This window comes from Phyllostomus hastatus, unplaced genomic scaffold (assembly GCF_019186645.2).
Source record: "Phyllostomus hastatus isolate PE091 unplaced genomic scaffold, TTU_PhHast_1.1 phas_scaffold_585, whole genome shotgun sequence".
NCBI classification, from domain to species: domain Eukaryota; kingdom Metazoa; phylum Chordata; class Mammalia; order Chiroptera; family Phyllostomidae; genus Phyllostomus; species Phyllostomus hastatus.
In genome coordinates, this window is record NW_025334037.1 from 10,196,447 (window position 1) to 10,223,431 (window position 26,985).

At 35.1% G+C, this 26,985-nt stretch overlaps 1 protein-coding gene across 2 annotated transcripts in view; it reads left to right on the forward strand.

The window, feature by feature from the left end:
- PRMT3 (protein arginine methyltransferase 3) overlaps positions 1-26,985 on the forward strand; it is a 106,791-nt gene that overhangs the window by 19,965 nt on the left and 59,841 nt on the right. For both annotated transcript variants that reach the window (XM_045825642.1, XM_045825641.1), the window contains exons 9-10: positions 608-729; positions 14,287-14,386. In XM_045825642.1, the coding sequence (XP_045681598.1) occupies positions 608-729; positions 14,287-14,386 (222 nt within the window). The remainder of the gene's footprint in view (positions 1-607; positions 730-14,286; positions 14,387-26,985) is intronic.

Consider the following 26,985-nt stretch of genomic DNA (forward strand, 5'->3'; position numbering starts at 1 on the left):
GGGAGGGAGAGAAATGTCAATGTGCGAGATATACATCGATCATTTGCCTCTCGCACGCCCCTAACTAAGGAGCTGGTGCCCCAAACCCAGGCATGTGCTCTGACTGGGAATAGAACCAGCGACCTTTTGGTTCACAGGCCAATGCTGAATTAACTGAACCAAACCAGCCAGGGCAAATGTTTAATTTTGGAAGTGGAGGGAATGTGATGGTGTTCTATATCCATGATTCCTTTATAACCATTTTTTAAAATTGTATTGAATCAGGTTATTCTGTTTAAGTTAGTTCTTGCCATTCAAACTTGAGATGTTTATTTCTGTTAAAATTTAGGATTACTGAACCTAAATTAGCACATACATACAGTCAGGAAATTAAAATACTTTCCTATTAAGTCTATGGAAGTTGCTTATTTCTTATAAAACAGCTCTTAAATTTACGTTGTGGCATCTGATTGCAACAGGCTATGGCCAAATACACTGTTATGAATTTAAAACAACCTATTGTAATGATATCTGCAGTTTCCCCAAATAGATGTAATTACCTACTTGGTAAAGTTTTTAAAATATTAGACCTTTTCAATAACATGTATATTTTTTTAAATTACACCAGGTAGTTTTGGATGTTGGTTGTGGAACTGGAATTCTCTCTATGTTTGCTGCTAAAGCTGGGGCGAAGAAGGTTCTTGGAGTTGATCAATCCGAAATCCTTTACCAGGCAATGGATATCATAAGGTAGAAGCACTTTAAGGCTTGATTTAAGATTATTTTTAAGTTTAACGATTAACAGGTTTTCTTGTCTTTAATAGCTATCTAATGCTGACTCGAGATTTGTCTTTCAGGAAAAATGTATTCCAAAATAATAAAATTTTAAGTTGGATTGAGCTAGACATAATTGCTCTATGAATAATATTTTCACAGTTCTCGTTGACGAAAGTTATTTTTCTGTAATTTTCACTGTCTTTCTAATTATGACTATAAGTATGCTAATTGTATAAAATTAGAAATCATTGACATACAAGGTAATATTGTTAGAGGGCTCCCTACAGAACTAAATATTTGTATCAATAATATTTCCTTTAGCAAACAGCAATTAGATTAAAGACTAAAAGGTTTATCTCCTTTTTTTGACAATATTAGCCTCCTTCAAATTAAAATAAATAAATTCCAAAATGGCTGCAAATAAGGCAGAGTGGATTTAGTCTATCCCCTAAAACTTAATTTTATTCTCTAAAAATACCTCCTTTCTTTGAGGAGGTAAGTTAGGTGATTGATTTCATGGTTGGTATATATCCTGGGAAAAAGGCCTTTATTTGAACTACAGCTTATAGAACCAAATTTCTCTAGCTGTGTACATAACAAAAGCACCTTATATTTGGAATTTAGGAGTAATTGCCAGAATAAATAATAATAGGAGACGTCTTAGCCACTCTTCCCCCCATCCCCCTCAGCTTTATTGAGAATTGACACACAGCACTGTGTAAATTTGAAGTGTAGTGTTGCTTTGATACATTTATATTTTGCAAAATGATTCCCACCATAGCATTGTCTAATACCTCCATTGTATTGCATAACTACCATTTCTTTTTTGTGGTGATAACATTTAAATGATCTTCCCACTGATACTTATGTTGTTCTTAAAATTGATTAACATTTATCTTTTCTAGGTAGTATAAAATTTAAATATGATTATGTAAAATGTTTAAATTTTTAGATTTTTAGAGCATAATAAAAAGTATAAATTTGGGGTTAAGAGCACAAGGTTTGAGTTAGGCTTGGGTTCAAGTCCTCATTCTACCTCTTACCAGTTATTTGAACTCTGATTAAATTATAGCTAACCTTTTTGAAACCTTAATAATTGCACTGTCAAAATGAAAATAACAATGACTACTTCCTCTGGGTGTAAGTAAGGTAAATAAGGTACAAATGAAATACCAATTTTTGGTATACTTCCTGGCATGTAGTAGGTATTCATATGTTAGTAGCTAGTTCTGGCTAGTGTGCCTCCATTGGCTGGAGTGTCATCCCATACACCGAAAGGTTGTGGATTCATTTCCTGGTCTGGACTTGTACCTAGGTTGTGGGTTCGATACCTGGTCGGAGTGCATACAGGAGCAACCAGTCAATATTTCTCTCTCACACTGATGTTTTTCTCTCTCTCTTTTCTTCCTAAGATCAATAAATGTGTCCTCGGGCGAGGATTAAAAGAAAAAAAAGTTAGGTACTATTGCTATTAATTAACCAGTATCAAATTAATGCTAATGAAAAAAATTACTTTGATCTTGCTTAGATTTTTCATAGATACAGATTTGTGGTTATTATTTTGATATTGGAGAATATGTATATATACAGCATATATATATGTACACAATTCCATAATCTAGTAAAATTTTTTTCTAGTTCTTTCAGTATCATTACAATATAATTTGGTGGGTCCATAAAGAGCATCCTCACTTGCTTGTGCATTGCCATCCAGACAAATAGGAGTACCATATCCAAAAGAAAAGAATGTGTTAGAAGATTATAAAAATTTAATGCTGATAGTAAGATTATGATAAGAATTTCTATTAGAAATTCTCATTTTATGAAAGACCATGTCCATTTATGTATTAATCTGTCATTTTAGATTTCTGCAAGGCAAGACTAGATGTGCTCTCATTTTAATTCTTTTATGGAAGAAAAGGGAAAGAATAGTGATAACACTCATTTTATTTTATATTGTTTTGTTTCATTTTATTTCACAGAAGTAACTCTCCTCATTTGTAGTGGAGCCAGGATTAGATCCTGGCAGCCTGACTCCACAGTCTGTTCTCACAGTCAGTTGACTATGCTGTATCACCACTTGACTAGATACAATACATACCTAGAGGGCATGCATTGGTTGCATTCAATAGTTTGCTTTTCTTGGGGTGTCCAGCCTGTGGCCCGTGGGCTGCATGTAGCCCAGGATGGCTGTGAATGCAGCCCAACACAAAATTATAAATTTACTTAAAACATTCTGAGATTTTTTTGTGATTATGTGTCACAATGTGTTTAATGTGGGGCCCAGGACAACTCTTCTTCCAGTGTGGCCCAGAGACGCCAAATTGTTGGACACCCCTGACAGGGCCAAATAGAACTCAATGTGATACAGAGAAGAAATGAGAAATTGTTTCTTACTATTGCTGCCATACTTCGAACTCTTCAATGAGTGATCATTTCAGAAATGTAAACTTACCTAAGGATACAAAGCTATTCAATTGCCAGACAATTTTATGCTTTCATGCTCAGGAAGCAGAGGTAGCTTCTGGTAATATTTTTATTACTACCTTGGTTGCCTTTTGTTTCTCACTGACTCGGTCGTGAGACAACTCATTACGCAGACTTTGGAATGCTATTGCAGAGGAGTTTTCATGAGAAGGTTGATCCATCATATAGCCATCGTGCAGTATTTCCAATCTCAGTGTCACATTAAGATGCAATGTTTCATAAAGCCTGTGTCTATAATACTGTTAAAAATGAAACATTCAGAAATGCCTAGAGAAGATTTTGATGTTATGTTCATGTAAGTGTCCTTCTCTAGTTTCTAGGACAGGAGCTTTATTTTCTTAATTTTTTTTATCCCTAACACCTAGCAAATTCATATATGTGCTAGATGGTGAGTAAAGTTTTTTTGAGAAGAATAAAGTAACAACATAATGATTTAAATAGTAGTGATAATATATAAAAACACACATATATGTGTTTATATATTTACATACACACATGAGATTTGGAACAAGATCACAAAATACATCAGATAAATTCTTGAAGTAAGAGGTGTTCCTTTATATTTTTTCCTAAATTTAATAGAAGTTACATAGAATAGTGAGCGAGCTAAAGCTGCAGTGAATTTTGAACCACTGTTGAAACTAAAGTGGTAAAAAAATATTTTGCTACTCAGAAGGCATAGAATTCTAATGAATGTGATCAAGACACCTTACAAGGAAACTAAATTCATTTCTTCTCCCACCCTGCCAGCTCCTTAATTTCCTTTTCATTCACTGGCGCTGTCTGAGGGTTCTCTTGACTACCTAACCAATTCAGTGTTCACTAGAAGACTCAATAAAAGTTGTATTCACAGCTCATGTTTATTACAGCAAAGGATACAGTCCAGGAGGAGCAAGAAAAAGACACACACTGGTAAAGAAGTCATGTACAGACTCCCAAGTAATCCCTCTTTCTCTGAAAGAGTCACAGCAGATGTACTTTTCTCTCCCCCTGTGAACCTCAGAGATAGAAGTGAGATGACTCTACCCAAGGAATTTGACTTGAGTCTTAGAGATCACAGTTCTCTAAGAGCTGGTCACATAGGTAGCACATACCTACTTTGTGGCCAGTTGTGGTGCAAATCCGTGTCAGACACCAGGTGCTTGTCAGGAATCTGTGTTTACTTTAAATATGCTGTCATCCTTGTTATCTTGGTCCACAGCTTTGGGTTTGTAGAATAGCATCATTACCCAGTAACTATGTGACTGCTTTAATTCGCATTCTTAACATTCCTCACATAAATTAATGCATCTGCATGTAACTGGCTCAGTTATTTGTTCTTTTTCTTTGCCTCCCACAGTTTTCTATCATTCATTCTTTCTAATGCAGCCAAATTGATGTCCCTACCAAGTTCTCCTCACTTTTAAATAAAAAAAAAGAAAGAGAGAAGAGGGGGGAGACATTTTTGTGTTAAGAACACAGAGGATAAGGAAGAACTATAAGTTAACTATGATTTTGGTATGAGATAGGAAAGTGTTGGTTTGATGTATTTCAGTGCCTGTTGGATTAGTTAAGAGGTTTACTTAAAATACCTTTTTTATTGCAATCTCATGCTTCTGTAGATCAAAACTGTGGTAGTTTTTGAGCAGGTGTTTCCAGAGATAGAATTCACTTAGAATGCTCTTATGCTAAAGTAGGTTTTAGTGAGTAGCCACGTGAGAACAGTAAGTAAAATCTATAGTGTTATGACTGAGATATCAGGTGGAGATTAAGGTGAACAGTTCCATGAAAGAGGTTATCTATGTGAATGATACCTGCATTGAGCTCTTTTAATACAGAATTACTGGGAATTTCGGCCTTTGTCACTTTTTTTCTGTATATTCTTTGAAATCTTAATTTTTTCTGTTATATTTATATTTGAACCAGTAAAGTAATTACTGATGCAAATAAGATTATGACTTGTAGCAGACAATAAACAGCCTGAGCAGATGGCTTCTTACACAACACATCTTGTTTCAGCATAAGCATTCTGAAGATAATTCTAGGTAATGGGAATGTTTTGCTTTTGTAAAAAGCTTGCTTTTTATTTTCTTTGAGGTTTTTGTAACTGTTAAAGCCTTTAGAAATATTTCAGTCAGTGGTAAGCAGTTACACCAATTTCATCAGAAAGAATTGCATTAAATATCTCCTTGAAAAAACTCAAATATGATAGAAGCATCCTTTCCTTTTTTAACTTTTGTTGGAAAATATTGTATACTCTTTTGGAAAAGTATATAATATTATATACTTTTGTTGGGAAATATTATATACTTTTGTTGGAAATATATACAAAGTTGGGATAACTTTTTAGCTCTCATTTTAACACACAGATATATTGAATGGATACAGAGTTTTATCAAACTTCTTCTCTGGATCTATTGAGATGATCTCAATTGATTTTTCTCCTTGATTTTCACATATTTAACCAACCTTGTATTCCTGAGATAAACCTTACCTTCCAATGTATTGCTCAATTAGTTTTCTGATATTCGATTATGGTTTTTGCATCTATGTTCACATGTGAGTGGCCAGTAATTTTCTATTCTACTGCCTCAGTAGAGTTTTGGTATAAAGGTTAATCTGGCCTCATACACAGATGCTCTGTTCTTCACAAAGATGACAATGCAAAGTATAGAGGAAAGAATGGTCATTACAATAAATGAGACTGGGATGACTAGATAATTTAAACAGATTACAACCTAACATGATATATCTACAAGAACAAAACCTCCAGCCTATATCTTGAGGAAACATTGAAAGCATTCACTTCAAGTTCAGAAACAGGACAAGGATTCTTGCTATCACCTCTCTTAATCGACACTGGTAAGAAAATCCTAGAAGGCACAGCAAGACAATAAAAAGAAAGGGATAAGAATTGGAAATGACTTCAGGTCAAGATGGAGGTGTAGGTAGATGCATTTTGCCTCCTTGTTGCGCGTGGGTCACCGGCCAGCAGTGACCACGGAACGCTGTGGATGGCTCGACGATGAACACGCGAGAAATAACAACATGCACAGAGACAAACTAGTTTCTGTGGGGAAGTAGGGACGGAATGGCCACCCCCCCTAGTGGGGAGCGCGCTGATTTACCGTCCATACCTGCTTTTATTAGGCTCATTTTGCATAATAATTCAGGTAAAGTACAGTACTCATTAGGGGGGAAGTAAGGAACTATAGAAAACAAAGAACTCTGCCGGTCTATTGAGTTGGGGGTCAAAGAGCTGTAAGACTGAGGAACAAAATAACTTCCTCCTAAGACCCTTCTCATTCAACTGAGAGCATTCTAAACAAAGAAGGTTTCACAGTAATTTACATGTTCTTTCTTAGGCCTGATCACCCCGGGAATCCGCACTTCTCAGTACCGAGCTGCACCACCCTGTCATTGTTTCAGGCTTAGGTGGAGCAAGGGAACTAAGGCAACTGAGAGATAAGGAGATTTTCTCCCAGACGCTGAGAACTCAGGCTATGTCAAAGCCGAGGAGCGAGGGTCCATCACCCCCTTTTGCTGCAGTCCCCCAAGTCCTCCTTTTGGGGGGGCCTCCCAAAGTGATCGTGCCTGTCTTAGGTCGCTCCCCCTGTGGGGAATCTTACCCGTCTTTGGCTAACCCGACCAAGCTTTTTGGGGTTCAGTTATGAATAAAGCAGCAGAAGCAGCATTCCTCCCAGGAAGATAAGCTTTTGTCTCCTTGCTGGCTTACGGTTCCAAGGGCGTTCCCTTAGCCTTAGCTAGGTGGGGGTTTCAGCTTCTGATACCAGTCAGGGCGGTTCCCAACACCTCCTTGTGCAACCACAGAGAATTACACCTATATCTCAAAACAAGTAACAACCAGAACAGTCAGAAAATCGAGCTCTATGGAAGTCCAACAACCAAGGATTTAAAGAACCTCATTCATCCAGAGGAGTAGGAGGGGTGGTCTCACTGAGACTGGCTGAGAGGCATGGAGATGGTGTGGCTTCCAGAAGCCATGACGGCAGAATGGGTGGTCCCACGCTCATATGTGGTGGATAAAAATTAGGAGGTACACCTTGGGAGTATGCAATCCCAGGCCATACGGCCCAGGGTTCCAGCACTGGGGAGATAAATCCCTATAACTCCTGGCTGTAAAAACCAGTGGAGGTGGGGATGGAGGATGAAATTGCTAGATGTTCAGGAGAGTCCATTTAAAGGGCCTGCATGAACTTAGAACATATGCAAACCCCCCTACTTTCGGATTTACCAGCAGGGCAACAGCTGGAAGGGTACCAGTAGCATATGGGAAGTAGGTGAAGTGACTGGAAATGGGGCGAGTGCTGGGAAAACCTCCAGAAGCCAGGCAGTGGCACTGTCCCCTCTCCAAGCTCCCCCCCCACCCCATACAGAGCCACAAAGCAGTGAATTGTGTTGCCCCACCCTGGCAATTACCTAAGGCTCTGCCCTTACAAGTGCCTTTTCTAAGATATGGAGTCAGAGTAGCTCTCCTAATACACAGAAACTGACAGGGAGGCTGCCAAAATGAGCAAAGAAATATGGCCCAAATGAAAGAACAGAACAAAACCCCAGAAAAAGAACTAAACAAAATGGAAATAACCAACCTATCAGATGCAGAGTTCAAAACACTGGTGATCAGGACACTCAAAGAACTCATTAAGTATGGTAAAAACATAAGATAAAAAAATGAAGGTTACATTAAGTGAAGTAAAGAAAAATATACAGAGAACCAACAGTGGAGAGAATGAAGCTGAGAATAAAATCAATGACTTGGGATGCAAGGAAGGAAAACATTCAATTGCAACAGCATGAAGAAAAAATAATTAAAAAAAATTAGGATAGACCTAGGAACCTCTGGGACAACTTTAAACATACCAACATTCGAATCATAGGAGTGCCAGAAGGAGAAGAGGAATAGCAATAAATTGAAACCTTATTTGAAAAAATAATGAAAGAAAACTTCCCTAATTTGGTGAAGGAAATAGACATCCAAGTCAAGGAAGCACAGAGAGTCCCAAACAGGTTTGACCCAAAGAGGAACACATCAAGACACATAATTAAAATGCCAAAGGTTAAAATAAAGAGAGAACCTTCAAAGCAGCTAGAGAAAAGCAGACAATTACCTACAATGGACTAAGACTCCCATAAGACTGTCAGCTGATTTCTCAAAAGAAACTTTTCAGGCTACAAGGGGCTGGCAAGAAGTATTCAGAGTGATGAAAAGCAAGGACCTACAACCTAGATTACTCTATCCAGCAAAACTATCATTTAGAGTTGAAGGACAGATAAAGTGTTTCCCAGACAAGGTAAAGCTAAAGGAGTTCACCATCACCAAGCCATTATTTTATGAAATGCTAAGGGGATTACATAAGAAAAAGAAGAAGATCAAAATGATGAACATTAAAATGGCAACAAACTCACCACTCTGAACAACTGAATCTAAAAAAGCAAACTACCACATTTTGCCATGTATAATGCACTCATGTATAATGTGCACCCACATTTTTCACCCAGACTTTCTGGAAAAAAGCTTTTGTTTTAATTTTTTAAAAAGATTTTTATTTGTTTATTTTTAGAGAGGGAAGGGAGGGAGAAAGAGAGAGAGAGAAACATCAATGTGCGGTTGCTGGGGGCCATGGCCTGCAACCCAGGCATGTGCCCTGACTGGGAATCAAACCTGCAACACTTTGGTTCACAGCCCGCACGCAATCCACTGAGCTATGCTAGCCAGGGCTTTGTTTTAATTTTTAATTCAATTGTTTACTTATATATAGTTGGGTACTTGTTTTTTCTATTATAAAGGAATTTTAGCATTTATTTTTGAACATATTATTGTATAAGAAATATGTATCAAATAATTACAGAACACAAGAATGGAGCACAAGGTATTTCAGGTCCTACCCATGTATAATGCATATCCTTATTTTTCCCTCAAAAATTTGGGCAAAAAAGTGTGCATTATACATGGCAAAATAAGGTAGTTTCTGTTACAACTATTCAATCACTATTGTATGAAAGCAGCAATAGGCAACATGTAAACAAAAGGGCATTGCTGTGTCCCAGCTTTTATTTACAAAATCAGGTGGCTGGTCCATGGCTAATGTTTAGTGACTCCTATACTACAGCAGTATCACTGCCAACCAAAAATTCTATATGCAAAGACAGATACCTCCAAGAATGAAGTCAAAATATATTTTAGAACTAACACTGTTTCATTTGGCTACAGCTATAAATGCACAATAAAGGAAATGCTAAAAAATTAGTTCAGGAAGAAGGAAAATGACCCTACGTGGTCAAGGAAATAAGAAGGAATAAAAGAGAATGGATAAATAAGTGGGTGAGTGGATACAAAGGACCAGATTATCAAATCTGTGACACTCGAAACACAGATTGTATCCAGTGTCAGGCTTTACAAATAATTTTTAAAATATGGGCAGACAAATCCGGGAGAAGTCTGGGACATTAAAGGCCGCTGCTTTGGTCTTCCTTTCCCTGTATCAGACATGCACTTTCTGGTCTAGAGTAGACAAGATCTATAAGTAAAGGTGCATGGGTTATTAACTCACATGGTAAGGAGCCCCTCTGTGTGTACCAGATTGATCTCTACTTCTTCCAGCTTTCTTAATTGCCTGTGTCTTTGAAATTATTAATGAAGCTTAATAGTGGGTAATTCTGGGTAATCAGGTTTGTGTGGAGTCTGATTTGAAAGTATGTTAGCTCAGAATGGTGCTATTTGGAGGACTCCTGTACAGATCTGTGAGTCACAAAGGCTAAGGCACATTTTGGCCAGAAAGGGGAGGGGACAAAAAAATAGGAGGACAACCCAATGAATGGGAGAACATATTCCTGATACATGTGATAAGCAGGTAATATCCAAAATTTATAAAGAACTTATAAAACCCAACACCAAAAAACTATACAATCCAATTTAAAAATGGGCAAAGGACCTGAATAGACACTTCCCCAAAGAAGACATACAGATGGTCAATAGATATATGAAAAGATGCTCAACATTACTAATCATCAGAGAATGCAAATTAAAACCACAATGAGATACCACCTCACACCTGTCAGAATGGATATCATGAGTAAATCAACAAGTGCTGATGAGGATGGGGAGAACAGGGAACCCTTTTGCACTGTTGGTAGGAAAGCAGATTACGGCAGCCAATGTGGAAAGCAGTATGGAGATACCTGAAGAAATTAAAAATCGAACTGCATTATGACCACTTCTTATGACCACTTCTGGGAATTCATCCAAAGAAACCCAAAACACTAATTTGAAAGACCATAAACACCCCTTGTTCATTGCAGTGTTATTTACAATTGCCAAGATATGGAAGCAGCCCAAGTGGTCACCAATACATGCGTGGTAAACACTATGGAACATTTACACAGTGGAAGACTACTTGGCTGTAAACTTTGTGACAGCATGGGTGGACCTGGAGAAAATTATGCTAAGTGAAATCAGCCAGAGAAAGACTAATATCGTCCAATTTCACTCATATGTGGAATCTAATGAACAAACTGGACTAACAGGCAAAATACAGGTTCATAGATGAGAGCAGGCTGACAACTTGGGGTGGTGGGGGTAGGGGATGGAGGGATCGCACAAAAAGAATAAAGGACTCATGGACGTGGACAACAATGTGGTGATTGGGGGGAAGGGTGATATAAGGGGGATAAATGGTAATGGAAAAATACAGTAAAGAATATGAGGAGGATCTAATCATTGGTTAGATGCTTACACATTTTTGGTATTAAATGGCAAAACTTAAACTCAGAAAAATTGGCTGCTGGCTTAATAGGGAGTAGTGGGTAGAGAGAAAGACAATGAAAAATTCCATTCTCTGGCCGTTACTAGTGTTTCTAAATGCCAGTCCTTTCAGAGAGGAGAGGATGGCAAGAGAAAAGACTTCAAAACAGTTTTTTTCCTCTCACTGGAAGTCTGATAAGGCTGCCTGGGAAGATAAAATATTCACTTAGAAAGCAATGAACTTAAGGCTGTGGGGTTACACCAAAGACAGTACAGATCGATGGAAGACAAGGGCACAGGATTCCTGCATGCTGAGAGTATTTTGTGAAAGAGACAGGACATTTTATGGGAAGAAACCAGGAAAACCTGATGAATCATTATAGGTATTGGTAAATAATCAGGAGGATACATCACTTATTTTACACACAACTGAGTAGAAAGGATTACTTGGGTTGATGATAGATCGCTAAGTGGCTGTGGTTAGATGCTTGCAGATGGTGTAACAACTAAACTGCTACAGTGAGTAAAAGCTGGGCTGCAGTAGACCTAGCCCAAGAAGGGTAACTGTCCTTCTCCCCACCCCATAAGTAAAATAGTCCTCTGAAGCAGCACACCTGCTATGAGTGCAGGTGACCTTAGATTGATTTTATAATAATGTAATTTAATGCTATTGTTAAAGATGATGATAGTTGAGGAAATCAGGGACTCCTCATTCTTTTTTTTTTTTATTGTTGTTCACGTACAGTTGTCTGCATTTTCCCCTTACCACTCCTCCCAACACCGGCCATCCCCACCTCCCCGCGACTCCATCCCCCATTGGTTTGTCCATGTGTCCTTCATAGTTGTTCCTGAAAATCCTTCCTCCCCACCACCCCCATTTTCCCCTCCCACCTCCCCTCTGGTTACTGTCAGGTTGTTTTTAATTTCAATGTCTCTGGTTATATTTTGCTTGCTTGTTTGTTTTGTTGATTAGGTTTCATTTATAGGTGAGATCATACGGTATTTGTCTTCCACTGCCTGGCTTATTTCACTTAGCATAATGCTCTCTAGTTCCATCTATGCTGTCGCAAAGGGTAGGAGCTCCTTCTTTCTTTCTACTACATATTATTCCATCATGTAAATGTACCATAGTTTTTTGACCCATTCATTTCATTCTTGAACACTTTGCATAACAAAGAGAATAATCAGGAGGCAGTGTCTGACTCTTATTCAATTACCAAAAATGGGACTGCATGATGTTTTTGATATATAAAAGAAAGAGGGTATCAGCAAGAGAAAAGACAGACAGGGGGAGGAAATGAAAATCAGCTAACAGGGAGTAGTTTAGATGGCTTTTGAAAAAAAAGGTGTGAAATAGAGGAATTTCTTCTAAGGAATTATTAATGAGCTTTGTTGAGGATGGTTCAAATCCTAGTAGTCATTAGGGTTTTCACAGGCTTATTCACCGCAGAAATTATTACAGAAAATGAAATACTGACCAAGGTCAGAAGGTAAACTGGGAAAAAAGTAGTTAAAATAGCAGACCCGTGATTTGTGCACAGCCTTTACTGGGGGACATTCATTTCCTGGGTGAACTTCCCATTAAAAATGACTTGATGTCCTTGCATTATCTGTGAGGAAGATAGAAATATTAACAATGCACTTTGATATATTTTAATTTTTCAATGTCAAACTGTTTCATGTTCTTTATAGAAATACAATTGATTTTATATGTTGATTTTCTATTCAGCACCTTCATACTTTTATTATTGTAATAATTTGTTTATAGTTTATTTGCTGTTTATATTCATAATATAGTAAGACCTAACTATATTATGCCTTTAAAAAATCCAGTTTAAATGTACAATAATATAGGTTAAAAGTAAAAGAATAGATAAAGATGTTGTGTAAGCACCAGTCATTGAAAGAGTTGGAGTGGCTGTATAAATATCAAACAAAGGAAACATTGTAGGACTTATCGGGAATAAAGAAGGGCATTCTATAATGATTAAAGATCAAATAATCAAGAATATATAATAATACTATACCTATATTAGTAAAATCTTCAGACTACATGAAGCAAAACTGACAGAAGTTAAAGGGGAAATAGACAAAATTTTAGGAGATATTAGTATAGTGTGGGATTCCAGGTCCAAATAAGAAAATCAGTTGTATTTCTATTAGTAGGTACAAACAACTAGAAATTGAAACTTTTAGAAATCAGCATTTTCAATACAACCAGAATTATCAAACAGGGATAAATTTAACAAAATCTGTCTCTAAGACATGAACTATGCAGAGAATTAGTGAGAGCGAACCTTAAAACTCATATGGAACCAAATGACCTAGATTAGTTAAAATAATTTTTTATTTTTAAAAATCTTTTTATTTTTAGTTTTTTCAATTTAATCGTTATTGTATTTTTGCCCTTACCATTTAGTCCCCTTAAGCCTGCTCTCCCCAGCAGTAACCACACTGTTGTCTATGTCCATGAGTTCTTTTTCCTTTTTGCTCAATCCCTCCACCCAAGAATTTTTTAAAAGAAGAATAAAGTTGACGGATTGATACTATCAGACTTTGTGACTTAATTTAAAGCTATAGCAATCAAGAAAGTGTTATATTGGTACGATATATATCTAAATGTTGAGGCAGAATTGAAAGTCCAGAAATAAAACCATGCATAAATGGTCAGTTGATTTTTGACAAAGATATCAAAGTACTTCTATAAGTTAATGATAATTTTTCAACAAAGTTGAAACTATAATTTGTGAAAAGTTTTCCAAACAAAATTTTCAACACTGTAAGGAAAAAAATGAACATGATACTCTATTGGAAAAATTAACTCCAAATGGAAACTAAAAAAAAAAAAAATAGAAGAAAACATAGGTGAAAATATTGATGTAGGAAAGCATTTCTTAAATATGTCACCAAAAGCATGAACACACACACACAAAAGTGTTAATTGGTCTTTATCAAAATTTAAAACTTCAGCTCTTCAAAACATAACATTAAAAAAGTGAAAAAGGCACGGTATGATAGACAATATTCACTATAATATAAATCTGACAAGGGTTTTATCCAGACCATGTAAAGAATCCTTAAATATCAGTAATGTTATAACTGACCTGGTTTTTAAAATGGGCAAAAATTTTAGACATTTATGAAGTGACCAAAAGGTAATTGTATGCCCAGGAAATAAATAAACTTTGAATATACTTTCAGTTCCACAAAATAATTTGAACAGTTGTCAGGAAATTATGTAATTTGACTAGTTTTCAGAATCTGTTTAACATACTAATTTAATTCATTGTGATAATTTTCAGACTAAATAAACTTGAAGATACTATCATACTAATTAAAGGAAAGATTGAAGAAGTTCGCCTTCCTGTAGAGAAAGTGGATGTTATTATATCTGAATGGATGGTAAGTATTTGTTTAAAAAAACTACTTTTATTGGTTTAAGAAAAAAACAATATAGTAGCAGTTTTTCTGCACTTAATTGTATTTAATAAATGGCAGAATGGCACATTATTTTAAAAACAGCTACAGTTTTTCTATGGTACCTGGTTCTGAAATAGCACTTATTTACTGCTCATTCGTAATCTTTTTAAAAAGAATATAAATGAACTTTTTTCACTTTTAAAGTCATAAGAAAGAATTACTGTATTATTTTTTTATTTTCTAAATTTTGGAGGCTTAAATTTTATGTTTGCCTAAAAGCCTCCAAAGACTAGTAAGGACTTACTAGGACTGTTTTGTCAAAATTAACACGATGTTGCCCTGACTGGTGCGGCTCAGTGCATTGGGCGTCGTGCTGCAAACCACAAACTGCAAACTGCAAACTGCAAACCTGAATAAAGGTCGCAGGTTAATTGCCAGTCAGGGGACATGCCTGGGTTGTTGGCCTGGTCCTCGGTTAGCGGTGGGTGAGATGCAACGGATTGATCGGTGTTTCTCTCCCTCTCCTTTTCCCTTCCTTCCCCTCTCTCTAAAAAAACAAAAAACAAAAAAAAATTATAACATGATGTTGCTTTTATTGCTATCCTACTGAATGTCCTCTCTTTTTGATCTCTTAGGTCAGGTTATCAGTGTCTTTTATCACATAAAGTAAAATTTATTGGCATTGTTAAAATAATAAAATTAAGGTACACTATGTAACTTTATAATTTACTTTTGAAATCATAAGTCAAAGCAGCATATTTATTTTAAAATGTATGTAAAGTAAAATGAATGGTATTTGACAGCTGATTTGACTTACTGATAAGCCAATTTGATGAAGACAAAGTGGATAGTATTTCTAGATAGACAAATTTTTAACCATTTGGAAAGTTTTAAGCTTTGTTTTTTGAACTGTATTTGATACATATTTTCATTAAATGAATTTATCAAAAAATTGAAAATAGTTTGCTTTATAATTATAAATTTTGAGTAAACATAGTAACAATTCTAGCAAAATAGCTGGGATTTCAGGAAGTTTCTGCAGTGTTCAGATTTCATGTAGTGTTAAGTTTCAGTCTGGAGCCAGTGACAGTCGTCATTGCTACTCATTCGTATGTGAAACAGTGTGTTGATTTTTTTAATGCTAGGGTTGGCTTTTAACAATTCTTAATCATAATGTCATTATTCTCATATCAAAGAATTTGTGTCAGCACTGTGATTTCCATTATGAATTGAATGAGAAAGTATGAATTTAGTTATGTATAATTAAAAATCCAATGTCTCTTTTAGGACTACAGAAAGGTTCTTTGGAGGAAGAACATTTGAGACATTTACTTGGCAGTCATGTACAATAGTTTATATTATTTTGTGTTTATTCTGGTGTATGGTGTAAGTTAGTGGTCTAGTTTCATTTTTTTTGCATGTACCAATCCAGTTCTCCCAACACCATTTATTGAAGAGGCTGTCTCACTCCATTGTATGCTCATGCCCCCTTTGTCAAATATAATTGACCAGAGAGTTGTGGGTTTGTTTCTGGGCTCTGTTCTGTTCCATTGATCTTTGTGTCTGTTTTTATGCCAGTACCAGACTGTTTTGATTACAGTAGCCTTGTAGCATAGTTTGATATCAGTATTGTGAACCCCCCTACTTTGTTCTTCCTCCAGATTGCTGAGGCTCTTTACAAAGGTATAACTTAAGAGTTTGAATTATCTTGCTGTCTACCTTTTAAGCATCAGTGAAATTAAGTCTAGCCTGTTGTGTTAAATGCATTAGGGGGAACATTAGACACTGTAATTTATGGCAGTTATTCTAAGACAATGGATTCTGGATGACCTTTTTTCTCTAATGAAATTTGCATTTAAGCTTTTAAATAGGCTTGGGCTGAAAAGTTTTGAGTCATCTTTGAGGTACAGCAATGTCATTTATAATATCTTCTAAGTCATGTAGGTGTCCTCCTAACTTTGGAACTTCCACTGGGATTTCTAAGCTGAAAAGCTGAAAAATTCAAATGCATAATTAAACAAGGAGCAGGTATGCTTTATAAAATATATCCAGTGGTTCTCAGAAATTTCTACTTTGGCTGAAATAACGGGCAAGTGATAAATAACTATTATAAAGCTACAGTTGCACATACTAGCATTTTAAAATTGAAGTATATTGCATAGAATCCTCTGTCTTTGAAAGAATTTTTTTACATATGGCAGCAATGATACAAAAATCTAGAATAACCCAGTTCTAAGCTATAGCATAAATTTTTTCCCTCTTTTTAAAAGTATTTTCAACAGGGAAGGACACCTGAAGAATATACCCTGTAGAACTGGACACAGATGTTTAATGTACTTGTAATCCAGCATAGCAATGTAGTCATCAGGTATTGCAGAGAAACACACCTTTTCTTCTACTGTGGCCCACTAACTGTTCCACAGCTTAATGTAGATATGTTTTCTGTGTACAATTGTTCATGAACTTTGCCTTTATTTTTGGAAGATGTTCTTTGATAAGAGTGTAATTTTAAAAACTCAATCATTTATGTTATTATTGTTTAATAAACTATCACTTACAGATTTAGGCTTTCCTTTAATTTTACATTTTCATTTTTGTTGAACGGAATTTCTATTTGATAAAATTATGATCAGTTAAATAGAAACAACTTAATCTCTACAAGATGTTAATATTTATACCTGTGCATATCCGTTCTCATTTTTCACATTTCACTCTACCAATGGAGCTATTCTTCATGGCTTTTTGTTTCTGGTGGACTAATAAGAAAGTAGGCAGCCCTAATTCTTACTCATTTAAGCCAGATTGACTCATTTGGTATTGCTGTTTTCCATCTATGTTTTCAGCTTGACCTCCTAGAAATACATAGACGTGATCCTGGAATTACCAATGGCCAGGGAGGATTGTTTTTTCACCTGTGTTATTTTCTGTTATCGGGACCATCAGCAGAATTACACATACTAAGTGAACTTTATGTTTCATAGTCACTGATGATATAAATTCAAGTTGCCTAAAGTCCCTTGTAATTTTTCTATCTAGGTTTGCTTCGGAAGTGACCTAAAATTTCTTTTACTCAAATATTCTTGGATTTGTCATTAAAACTTAGGAATTAACTTTTCCCATCCCATCTTCCCCTGCACAGGTGTATTTGTGCAATGTGTATGCATGCACATACCCATAACCATAATGATGGGGTATCCTTTGTTCATATTTAATGCTGTTTACTATTGGTAAATAGGATTTTATAGACTGTATCACTCAGAAAACATGGCTTGTGATTTGGTCTATATCAGCAGTCCACAAACTAACTGTGAAGCTGCTATAGGTCATATTTTGAACTAGTGGATGTTGAAATGTTTTTGCTGTTTTTAGTTTGGTTGGCAGTGAAGCCAGGCATTTCAGCCAACTGTTAGACAATAGATGGCCTTCCCTGATCTGTTTTTGTACCTTAAATGATAGAATAATAATTATATAAGTAGTTTAGTAAGTTAGATAAACTGAAGTAATCTTAGAGTCAGGAAGAGTATCAGAGATTAATTAACAACACAAATTTTCATTTGTACAGGTATATTTTTGCATTTCCTCTCTTTGACAAAAATACGTTTGTGACCTGAATTTAAGGATTTTTTGAAACTTATATTTTTCCTCTTTTATGTATATTACTCTGAAAATTTTAAGCTATATAAAATTGTACATGGCCCTGGCCATGTGACTCAGTTGTTTGGAGCATCGTCTCATAAACTGAAAGGTCGTGGGTTCGATTCTTGGTCAGGTTCCATGCCCAAGATGCAGGTTTGGTCCCTAGTCAGGACACGTACAAGAGACAACCGATCATGTTTCTTTCTCACATCGATGTTTCTTTCCCTCTGTGCCTCCCTTCGTCTCTCTCTAAAATCATTAAGCATGTCCTTGCATGAGGATTTAGAACAATTAAAAACTGTACATTTAGTATGTGTTGTTTTGTTTACTTAAAATATTTTCTGAAATGAACTTATGTCCAGTGTTTCAAGATAAAGAAATATAAGACATAACACATCTTGCCAGGTATAATGCGCACTTCTTTGCCCAAATTTTTGAGGGAACAATAAGGGTGCACATTACACATGGGTATAATGGCCACATAACATGGGTACAATAATCCTGTGTACAACCCACATAAAACACATGGGTGTGCATTATGCACAGCAAAACACCATGCTCCCCAACTCTACATCCTGCCATTTTTTTTCTTGCATTTCTCATCTCTGTTGTTCCATTAGAGAAAAAGATATGTTTTCACTGTCACATTTCTTGTATAAAAATAACCAAAATTTAAAATTCAAATAAATGATAGGAAGTTATATAAAATTAATTGTAAAAAATGTTCTTTTGATAACAAAGATTAGCATTGTTCTCATGTCTTTATTTCTATTTCTATAGTCTTATTTTTATTAGTATATTTTTGGCAGAAATAGTTTTCCCCTTAATGGAAAGAACTGATGATTAGTGAGAGCAAAATATGTGTTACCAAATTACCTTATTTCTCTTATTTTTCTGACCGAGTTTCCTATTCTAGTTTCCAGTCTGTTATTAGGGCTCTTCTCATGTCTTCTGCTCTTCCCTGTTTCTGGGCACGTAATAGAATTGAACTCTGTTCTCTTGGAAGTTCAATGTGGCCCTATGGCTTGTCTGACCCCCTGAGCAGTTATAATAAGCAATTCCTCTTCTCAACCTGTAATATCAGAAATAAATCTTTCGTTTGTTTGTTTGAAGTGGTAATTTGGGGGTTGTTGACTCAGGATAATCTAACTTGTCTTGACAGATACTTAGTTCTTTATCATTTATGCTTGTCATTTCATTATTTTTTTGGTGTGATTTGATGAGTAGACATTCTTAATTTTTAATGTATCAAATTTATCAAACTCCCATTATGGTTTGAGTTTTTATATCTTATTTAATAAATCACTCAATAATTGCCATTATATATTTATTAGACTCCTTCATCTTCCATGCCTTTTAACCTCTTTCATAGTTTTTAATGTTTTACTTTCTGGGCTGCACCCTGGATAGTTTTTTCAGTTCAGTCCATCAATTCACTAATTCTTTGTAAAGTTATTTCTAATAATTTGTTAAACTCATCCCTTGAGGTTTTATTTCAATTTTTTAAAATTTAATTTTAGGAATTCTCTTTGGTCCTTTAAAACTTTGTTTACTTGCTTGCTGTTACTATCTTGAAGCTTCTTTTCATTTCATGAATCATAACTATACTTCCTTTTTATCCTCACCTGAAGATATGTTTTTATTGACTTAGAGAGAGGGAGGGAGGGGGAGAGAGAGAGAGAGAGAAACATTGATGGGCTGCCTCCTATGCACACCCCAACCAGGGATTGAACCCACAACCTCAGTGTGCACCCCAACCAGGGGTTGTTTCCCCAGCCTTTTGGTTTGGGATGACACTCCAACTAATTTAGCCACCCAGCCAGGGCAATTTAATTGTATTTTTAGGAGTAGAATATTCAGTTATAATTAATGATTTTTTCATCCACTGTGGGGGTTAGGCGTATTGTTTTAGAAAAACATATTTATCATTCACCCTCATCCTTGAAACTGATTCTGTGAGTCTGGAATAAGAACCACATGTGCCTTTGGAAAGTTCTTAAGATGATATACTTTTTTCCTTTTTTTTTTTTTGATAGACTTGCTTATTGGACAGTTTGCTGCAGTTTGGGGAAAAGGGTCAGTGTGACTGTCAGTCTTTAGTTGATTAAGTGAGAGTGCCATCTAGTGGAGGAAAGACTTTTAAAGTAATAAAAGTTTTTCTTGTTAGAAAATTAGCTCTTGTTCTGAGCTTTGTTCTCCATAAGTCCATGCCACTGAAAAGTGAGAACTGTATGTTGTAAGGTGTGAGAAGAGGAGAAGGAAGTAGTAATGCAGGACAGCAGCAAGCACGTAATAGGTACCTGATAAGTGATAGGTATTACCATTCTCATTCTTCTTGCATGGAAGATAGTGATTAAGTGAAATAATAATGAAAAAGGAGCTGCTCTGACAAGTGTTTGTGATATACATATAAAATTTATTACTTTTTTGACTAATAATTCATAGAAGTTACAGATCTTATCCCTCCCTTGTCTTTACTCTACCACTTAGGACTTACCCTGAATCCACCAACAAAATCTGTCACCAGTTTCTAGTGTCTCCTTCCTGAAATATTTTAATCTGTTATAAACATGTATGCATATGTGTCTTCCCGCCCCTTGGCACAATCATTCATTTAACAAATATTGTGTGACTTCTATGTGCCGGGTGCTGGTCTAGGCAGGATAGAGCATTAAAGAAATAGATTATAAACCCCACCCTTGTATTTAGTGTAGGTAAACATATTCTACATATTTTTTTTACAGCTTGCTTTCTCCACTTTTAAACCTATCAGTTTCCCTTTATTACTGCTGTAACTGCATCCCACATTTTTTAATTCAATTCAGAATATTACCCTAGTTATTTCTGCTTCAATGCATAAATTATTTAGAAGCATGTTGTTTAATTTCAAATGTTCAGAATTTTTTAAGATATCTTTCTGTTACTGATTTCTAGTTTGATTTGGTTGATATCAGAGGCCATGCTGTATACATTATCATTCTATTAAATTTGTTCAGACTTATTTTATGGCTCAGCATATGGTGTCTAGTTGAATGTTCCACATTCATTTAGAATGAGTGTATATTCTGCTATCCTTGGGTGAAGCATTATATAATTATCAGTTGGGTCAGGTTGGTTGATAGTACCACTTAATCTTTTAAATCTTTGTTTTTTTTAAGTCTGTTCTTTTATTAAGTACTAAAAGAATAATAATGCAATTTCTACCTATAGTTCAGAAATTGTTTCCCTTTTCAGTTCTATTAGTTTTTGTTTCAGGTATTTTTATGTGATTTTTAGGTGCATGTACATTAGGATTGTTATGTATTCTTCATAAAGTTTGACCTCTTTATTATTCCAAAGTACTGTTCTTTTTACCCCAGATAATATTTTCGGCCTTTTGGTCTGCTTTATCATTTTTTAAATTAATTGAGTACTAGAACTATATACTATTCTAAACATTTATAAACAAATAAATGTGTGTTGCTTACACATTATTATAATATATAATTATTATTATTATATATTATAAAACTAGTCATATAAATCTCCCTTCAAAGGTGCTTAGCGTCAGCACATTTTAAGATCAAAGTGTCAAGTGATGGACTGGGGAAATCACTAAAAATACTTTGCAATTCAGCATTTCAATATCTGAGGCTATTATAAATATAATGGTGAAATATATAGAAGTTACTTTACATCCTATAAAATCTTCTGAGATCAGACAAGATCAGATACATCCTGTAAAATCTTAAGTTTTGTACATTTTAATACCACAGCAAATAACACTGTAATGGGAGAAAGTGCTTACTGAATTACATTGTGGATGTCTCTGGAGCGGTGGTTCTCATGGACCAAGGGTGCTGACTGTTGCACCCAGAGGTTATTGGTCAGTAGGAAAAGTCTGCAAACATTTGAGGTTACAGTGGGGGAAGGAGAGAGTGGGGACAGGAGGACAGTGCTGCTGGCCTCCAGTAGGTGAAGTTAGAGATGTTGCTAAGCATCTTACAACAGACAGAACAGCCCCACAATAAAGTATTATATGGCCCAAAATGTCAGTAGTGCCAGGATTGAGAAACCCTGCTTTAGAGATCTCATTTCTATGCATTGCTAATAACTCAGCTTCCAACTTAGGCAGTATTATAAAGGCCACCTGACCTAATCTTGGGATCAAGGAAAATTTTTCTTAAAAAGTGGCATCATGACTACATTTTGTCACACGGATATGCAGTTGAAGCTTCCTCAACCAGTCTGCATTTAATTTAGAAGCTGATGTTCTGCATTTGTTTTGTATAACACCTGCTGGATTCCTGTGGCCACCTGGACATTTGAAACTAATAAGTTATCTTGATTGTTGATCCTATTCTGTCCCTGTCAGTTGGGTTATGTGTTTACCAAGAGCATATTGCATTGTTTGCCTGCTAATTTGTGTGAAATCAATTAATATTAACATAAATGTTTAGCAAGCTTGTAAGAAAAATGTTGAGTAAAGTAGTCAGACATATTATGAAATATTAGGAGTGAGGGGGTGAGAATTATAGAATTCAGGGACTCTCTAATTGGCAAATGCCCTTAGAATTTTTCTACTTTTTTATTTAAATTTTTTCATTTTTATTGAATTTATTGTAGTGACAAAGGCTAATAAATCTTTTCCTATTTTAAAATACCCCAAACTGGGCTTTACTTACAATTCATTGAGTGGGGTTTATGCACAGAAGCTAGTGAAGATTCCAGTCAGTGGATCCATCCTCAAAGAGTATTGGTAAACAAATTTACATTTATATGTTTTTACTAAAAGTGTATTGTTTTCCATTAACAAATGACTAGTGATCCTAATAACATTGGATACATTGAGTAAAATTCTATCTACAGTAAATCTTACAGAATTTAGAGTAGCATTGGAAAAATTGTTGTCACTTACTGATTATACTTCAGAAACATAAGTATATTAGGGATTGGATTTTGTAGGCTTGTTTATTTGTTGGAAGTAAACTTTTATTTTTATCTTTAAGTCCAGATTATTGACTATTTGTTACTAGATTTTCTAGAGACTAACTGTTCATCTTATCTGTGCTTCTCCCTTGACTCACTCTTTTTAATTAATTAATTAATTAATTTATTTATTTATTAGTGATTTTTGGAGAGAGAGAAGAAGAGGGGAGAGAGAGAAACATCGATTTGTCATTCTACTTATTTACGCATTCATTGGTTGCTTCTTGTACGTGCTCTGACTGGGGATTGAACCTGTGACCCTGGTGTATCAGAATGACGTTCTAGCCAACTGAGCTAGGGCCCTTCCCTCACTCTTTTAAATAGTTAATTCTACCTAAGGGTGTATGGGTAACTCAGTTATTTGAACTGAAAAAGAATATAGACAACAGAAGCACCTTATTCTGAAGATATCACAAGTTTTATTTATCATTAATTTATTACAAGAAGATATGAGCAGGCAAATAAGGTTATTATTTAAATGAATAATGTTAATGTTCTAGTTCCAGATTTAATCAACATGTTCCTTTTTAGTAATTAGTTTTTGAAGTGTAAAATGCAAATTTTAATTTTAAAAAGTAAATGTCAGTTTGGAAAAAAGATTGCCCCATGAGCATCATGGGAGAAAATACTGGGTGTAATTCTCTTCCAGATGGCACCCCTACAGGTGAAGCAGCAGCCTGTGAAATTACAGTCTGAATTACACTGCAGATGAGCAGGGCATTTGGAGCAAAGCCTTCTGATATCAGTAATGAATGACTTGGTTCAGAACCAAGGACAATTCCCAGGAAATTAAAGGCTATACGGTCACGGAGGGAGCCTATAGTAAAATGAAGTTTAGCAAAGTGGAAAGTTGAGAGAAAGGACAATAACCATTAGTAATACATATATAAATCTTTTCATCTGCTAATATTTTTTAACAATGTATATTAATTTACCTCAAAAATGCATATTGGTTCTACATATATTCTGGTACAACAATTACTGTTTTCTAAACTGATAATTTTCACAATAGATAGTGGGTACTAGTTGCCAACTAAGCTATCACTCTGAAACATTATGAATCATATACCTATTGTAAATTCTAATCTTGTTTAATATGCTCTATGAGAAATTTTTATTTCAGAATTTGAGTACTTAACTGTAACTGTAGTATAATATAGTACAAATGCCAAATCTTATTTTCCGTCAAGTAAGTCAGTTTAAGGAGCAACATAAAATAATGATTCAGAACTTGACCTGTGTTGTTAGATCAAGGTTCACATCTTGGCTCATTCAACTGTTTCCATGATTATGAGCTATTTTTTAAGCCCCCTTATTTTAAGTTAAGTCTCCTTAAGTTAACATTCCTAAGCCTTATTTTCTTATCAGTTAAATGGAAATAACAATAATTTGCGTTAGGGAAGAATTAAATAAGATAACCCATATAAAGGCACTTAACACAATGAACTTTAACAGTTATCACCACTATTTAAAAATTTTAGGAGACAAAATAATATTCTAAAGGAGAATATTATTTTTAATTATAAACCAGTGAAGAGTGAAAAAAATAAAAAATGGGAAAGGTAAATGAAGAAAGACTTGTAATGACTTCTGCCAAATTAAAGAGTCATGTAATGTTTGTGCGTTAACTCTGTGCCAGTCACTGTGCTGAATCCTTTACAGGTATCGGCAAAAACATTTGATCACTTGCTTTCAGAAATTCTCTGACCTAATTATGTTGGCTTACTCTAAAAAGTGAGAAGCAAAGACATGGGATTTAGGAGAAGGTATTTTTGCTCCCAGGGATGATGATGATATCTTTGTTTGTTTGCACTGTATCTCACTATTGAATTCAGCGGCAATGGGAATTGAATCTTAAGGTCACTGTTTTGTAAGAATTGTCCAGTGTTACTTTTCCAGCAATATGAGTTAAATAAAATAAGACACTTAACTTCTTTAGCACTGATTTATCTAATGTGAAAATTAGGTTTTAATAATTAGAACCTTAGAAAGTATTTCTAATACTGTCCTACTTATCAAGATTCTAATCTTACCTAAGGGCATCATTAAGGGGTATGTAGAAAAATGCTTATTGAGGTTTATTATTTTAAATGAAAGCAGACATAGGGGAAAGTATTACAAATAAACACGAAAGTTCAGGGTATTAAATAAAATTGACTTTTGGGGGGTTGGGGGTGGGCAATCTCTGTGGTTACATTTTTTAAGAAGAATCTTAAAGTTAGAATTGGCATTAATTTATCCAATTTGACCAAATTATTTTGATTGGATTTTTAAATTTTATTGATTTTAAAGAAATTTTGAACAAATGTGTATGTAGATACATGTATGTTTTTAAATGTACATTTTGGTATGCGCATGCATACATATAGTCTTGGCTAATGTGAAAAAAGAAATGACACGAGAAAATGTATCCTGATAGATTTCTGGGAAAAAAGGAATTTTAGTTCTTATTCATGGACTGTAATATATGAATATTCACTAAATAAATGTTACATGATTCTGGACAGCCTAGTAAGCCTTTATTCTCTAATTTATTAAACATAGTTTTAAAATTCTGATTATCCTTTACAAATATACTTTTTAAATCTTAATTTTTTTCTGCTAAACTAAGATTTATCATTGCAAACCTTTTACGTATATGAACATACTTAATCCTCCCAGCAACTGTATGAAATAGAGTATGATTGTTATTGTCACTTTACAGGTGAAGAAACTAAAGCACCATGAAGTTAAGTTACCAAAGGTCACAAGGAGAAGGGGACTCATCTGGGATTTAAATCTAGGAGTCCACCCTCCCAACTACTAGACTATTGGTATTGATCATAATACCACTTTAAAATACAGTATAATTTAACCTCTGATGAGTGGCTAAGAGTAACTTGATCGTTATAACTTGATTGCAATAAAGGAGCATGTTGCCAGAAGGCAGGACTTTCACCTATTGATCAAAGACGTTTTTGGTTTGTAGTGCATGAAAGTAACATGACATTTGAGTATATGGGAGCAAAATACTTAGATTTAGCTAACTGCTTTGAAAGAGCAATAATTCCAGAAACAGTTTTAACACAATGCCAAATCAGTAACAGTGTTTATACCCCCTTCCAAAAAAACCTGGAATATAATGAATACTTAATTTGTACCAAAATGTGAATTTATTTTAGTCTAATGTTTTAACAGTCAACACTCTTGGAAATAGAGACCATTTTTTCTTCAACCTATTTACGTGTTTTACCAACTGATGGTTTTCCATAGGGTAAATAGATGCCTCCTCTTTTAATAATTCCTTGACATAAATTATAATTCACTTTAATCAACAGATGAATGCTTATTTGTTAGCATTTGTGTGCATAGATCGAGTTATATCAGATTGATAAAGATTTCTTATTTGAATTCCAGCAATCTCTTGTTCTTTGAATACACAGATGGTATTAATAGGGAATTAACTCTTAAGAATTAGATGTATTACTGAAGTACTCTATCCACAAAAAGACTTTCTGCCAAATCTTTAGTAAACATATTAAGAGCTTTGTTGCAAAATCTTTCTTTTTTTTTAATTTATTGATTATGCTATTACATTTGTCCCTTTTCCCCCCTTCCCTCCCCTCCACCCTGTACCCCCTCTCCCACCCACGTTCCCCCCCCCCTTTAGTTCACTTCCATGTGCAATTCTTATGAGTTCTTTAGCTTCTACCTTTCCCGTACTATTCTTGCCCTCCCCCTATCTATTTTCAACCTACATTCTATGCTACTTATTCTCTATACCTTTCCCCCCCCCCTCCCCCTCCTTCCACTCCCCTGTTGCTAGCCCTCCATGTGCCCTCCATTTCTGTGGTTCTGTTCCTGTTCTAGTTGTTTACTTAGTTTCTTTTGGTTTTGCTTTAGGTGTAATTGTTAATAATTGTGAATTTGCTGTCCTTTTACTATACATGTCTTTTCTTTATCTTCTTTTCTTAGATAAGTCCCTTTAGCATTTCATA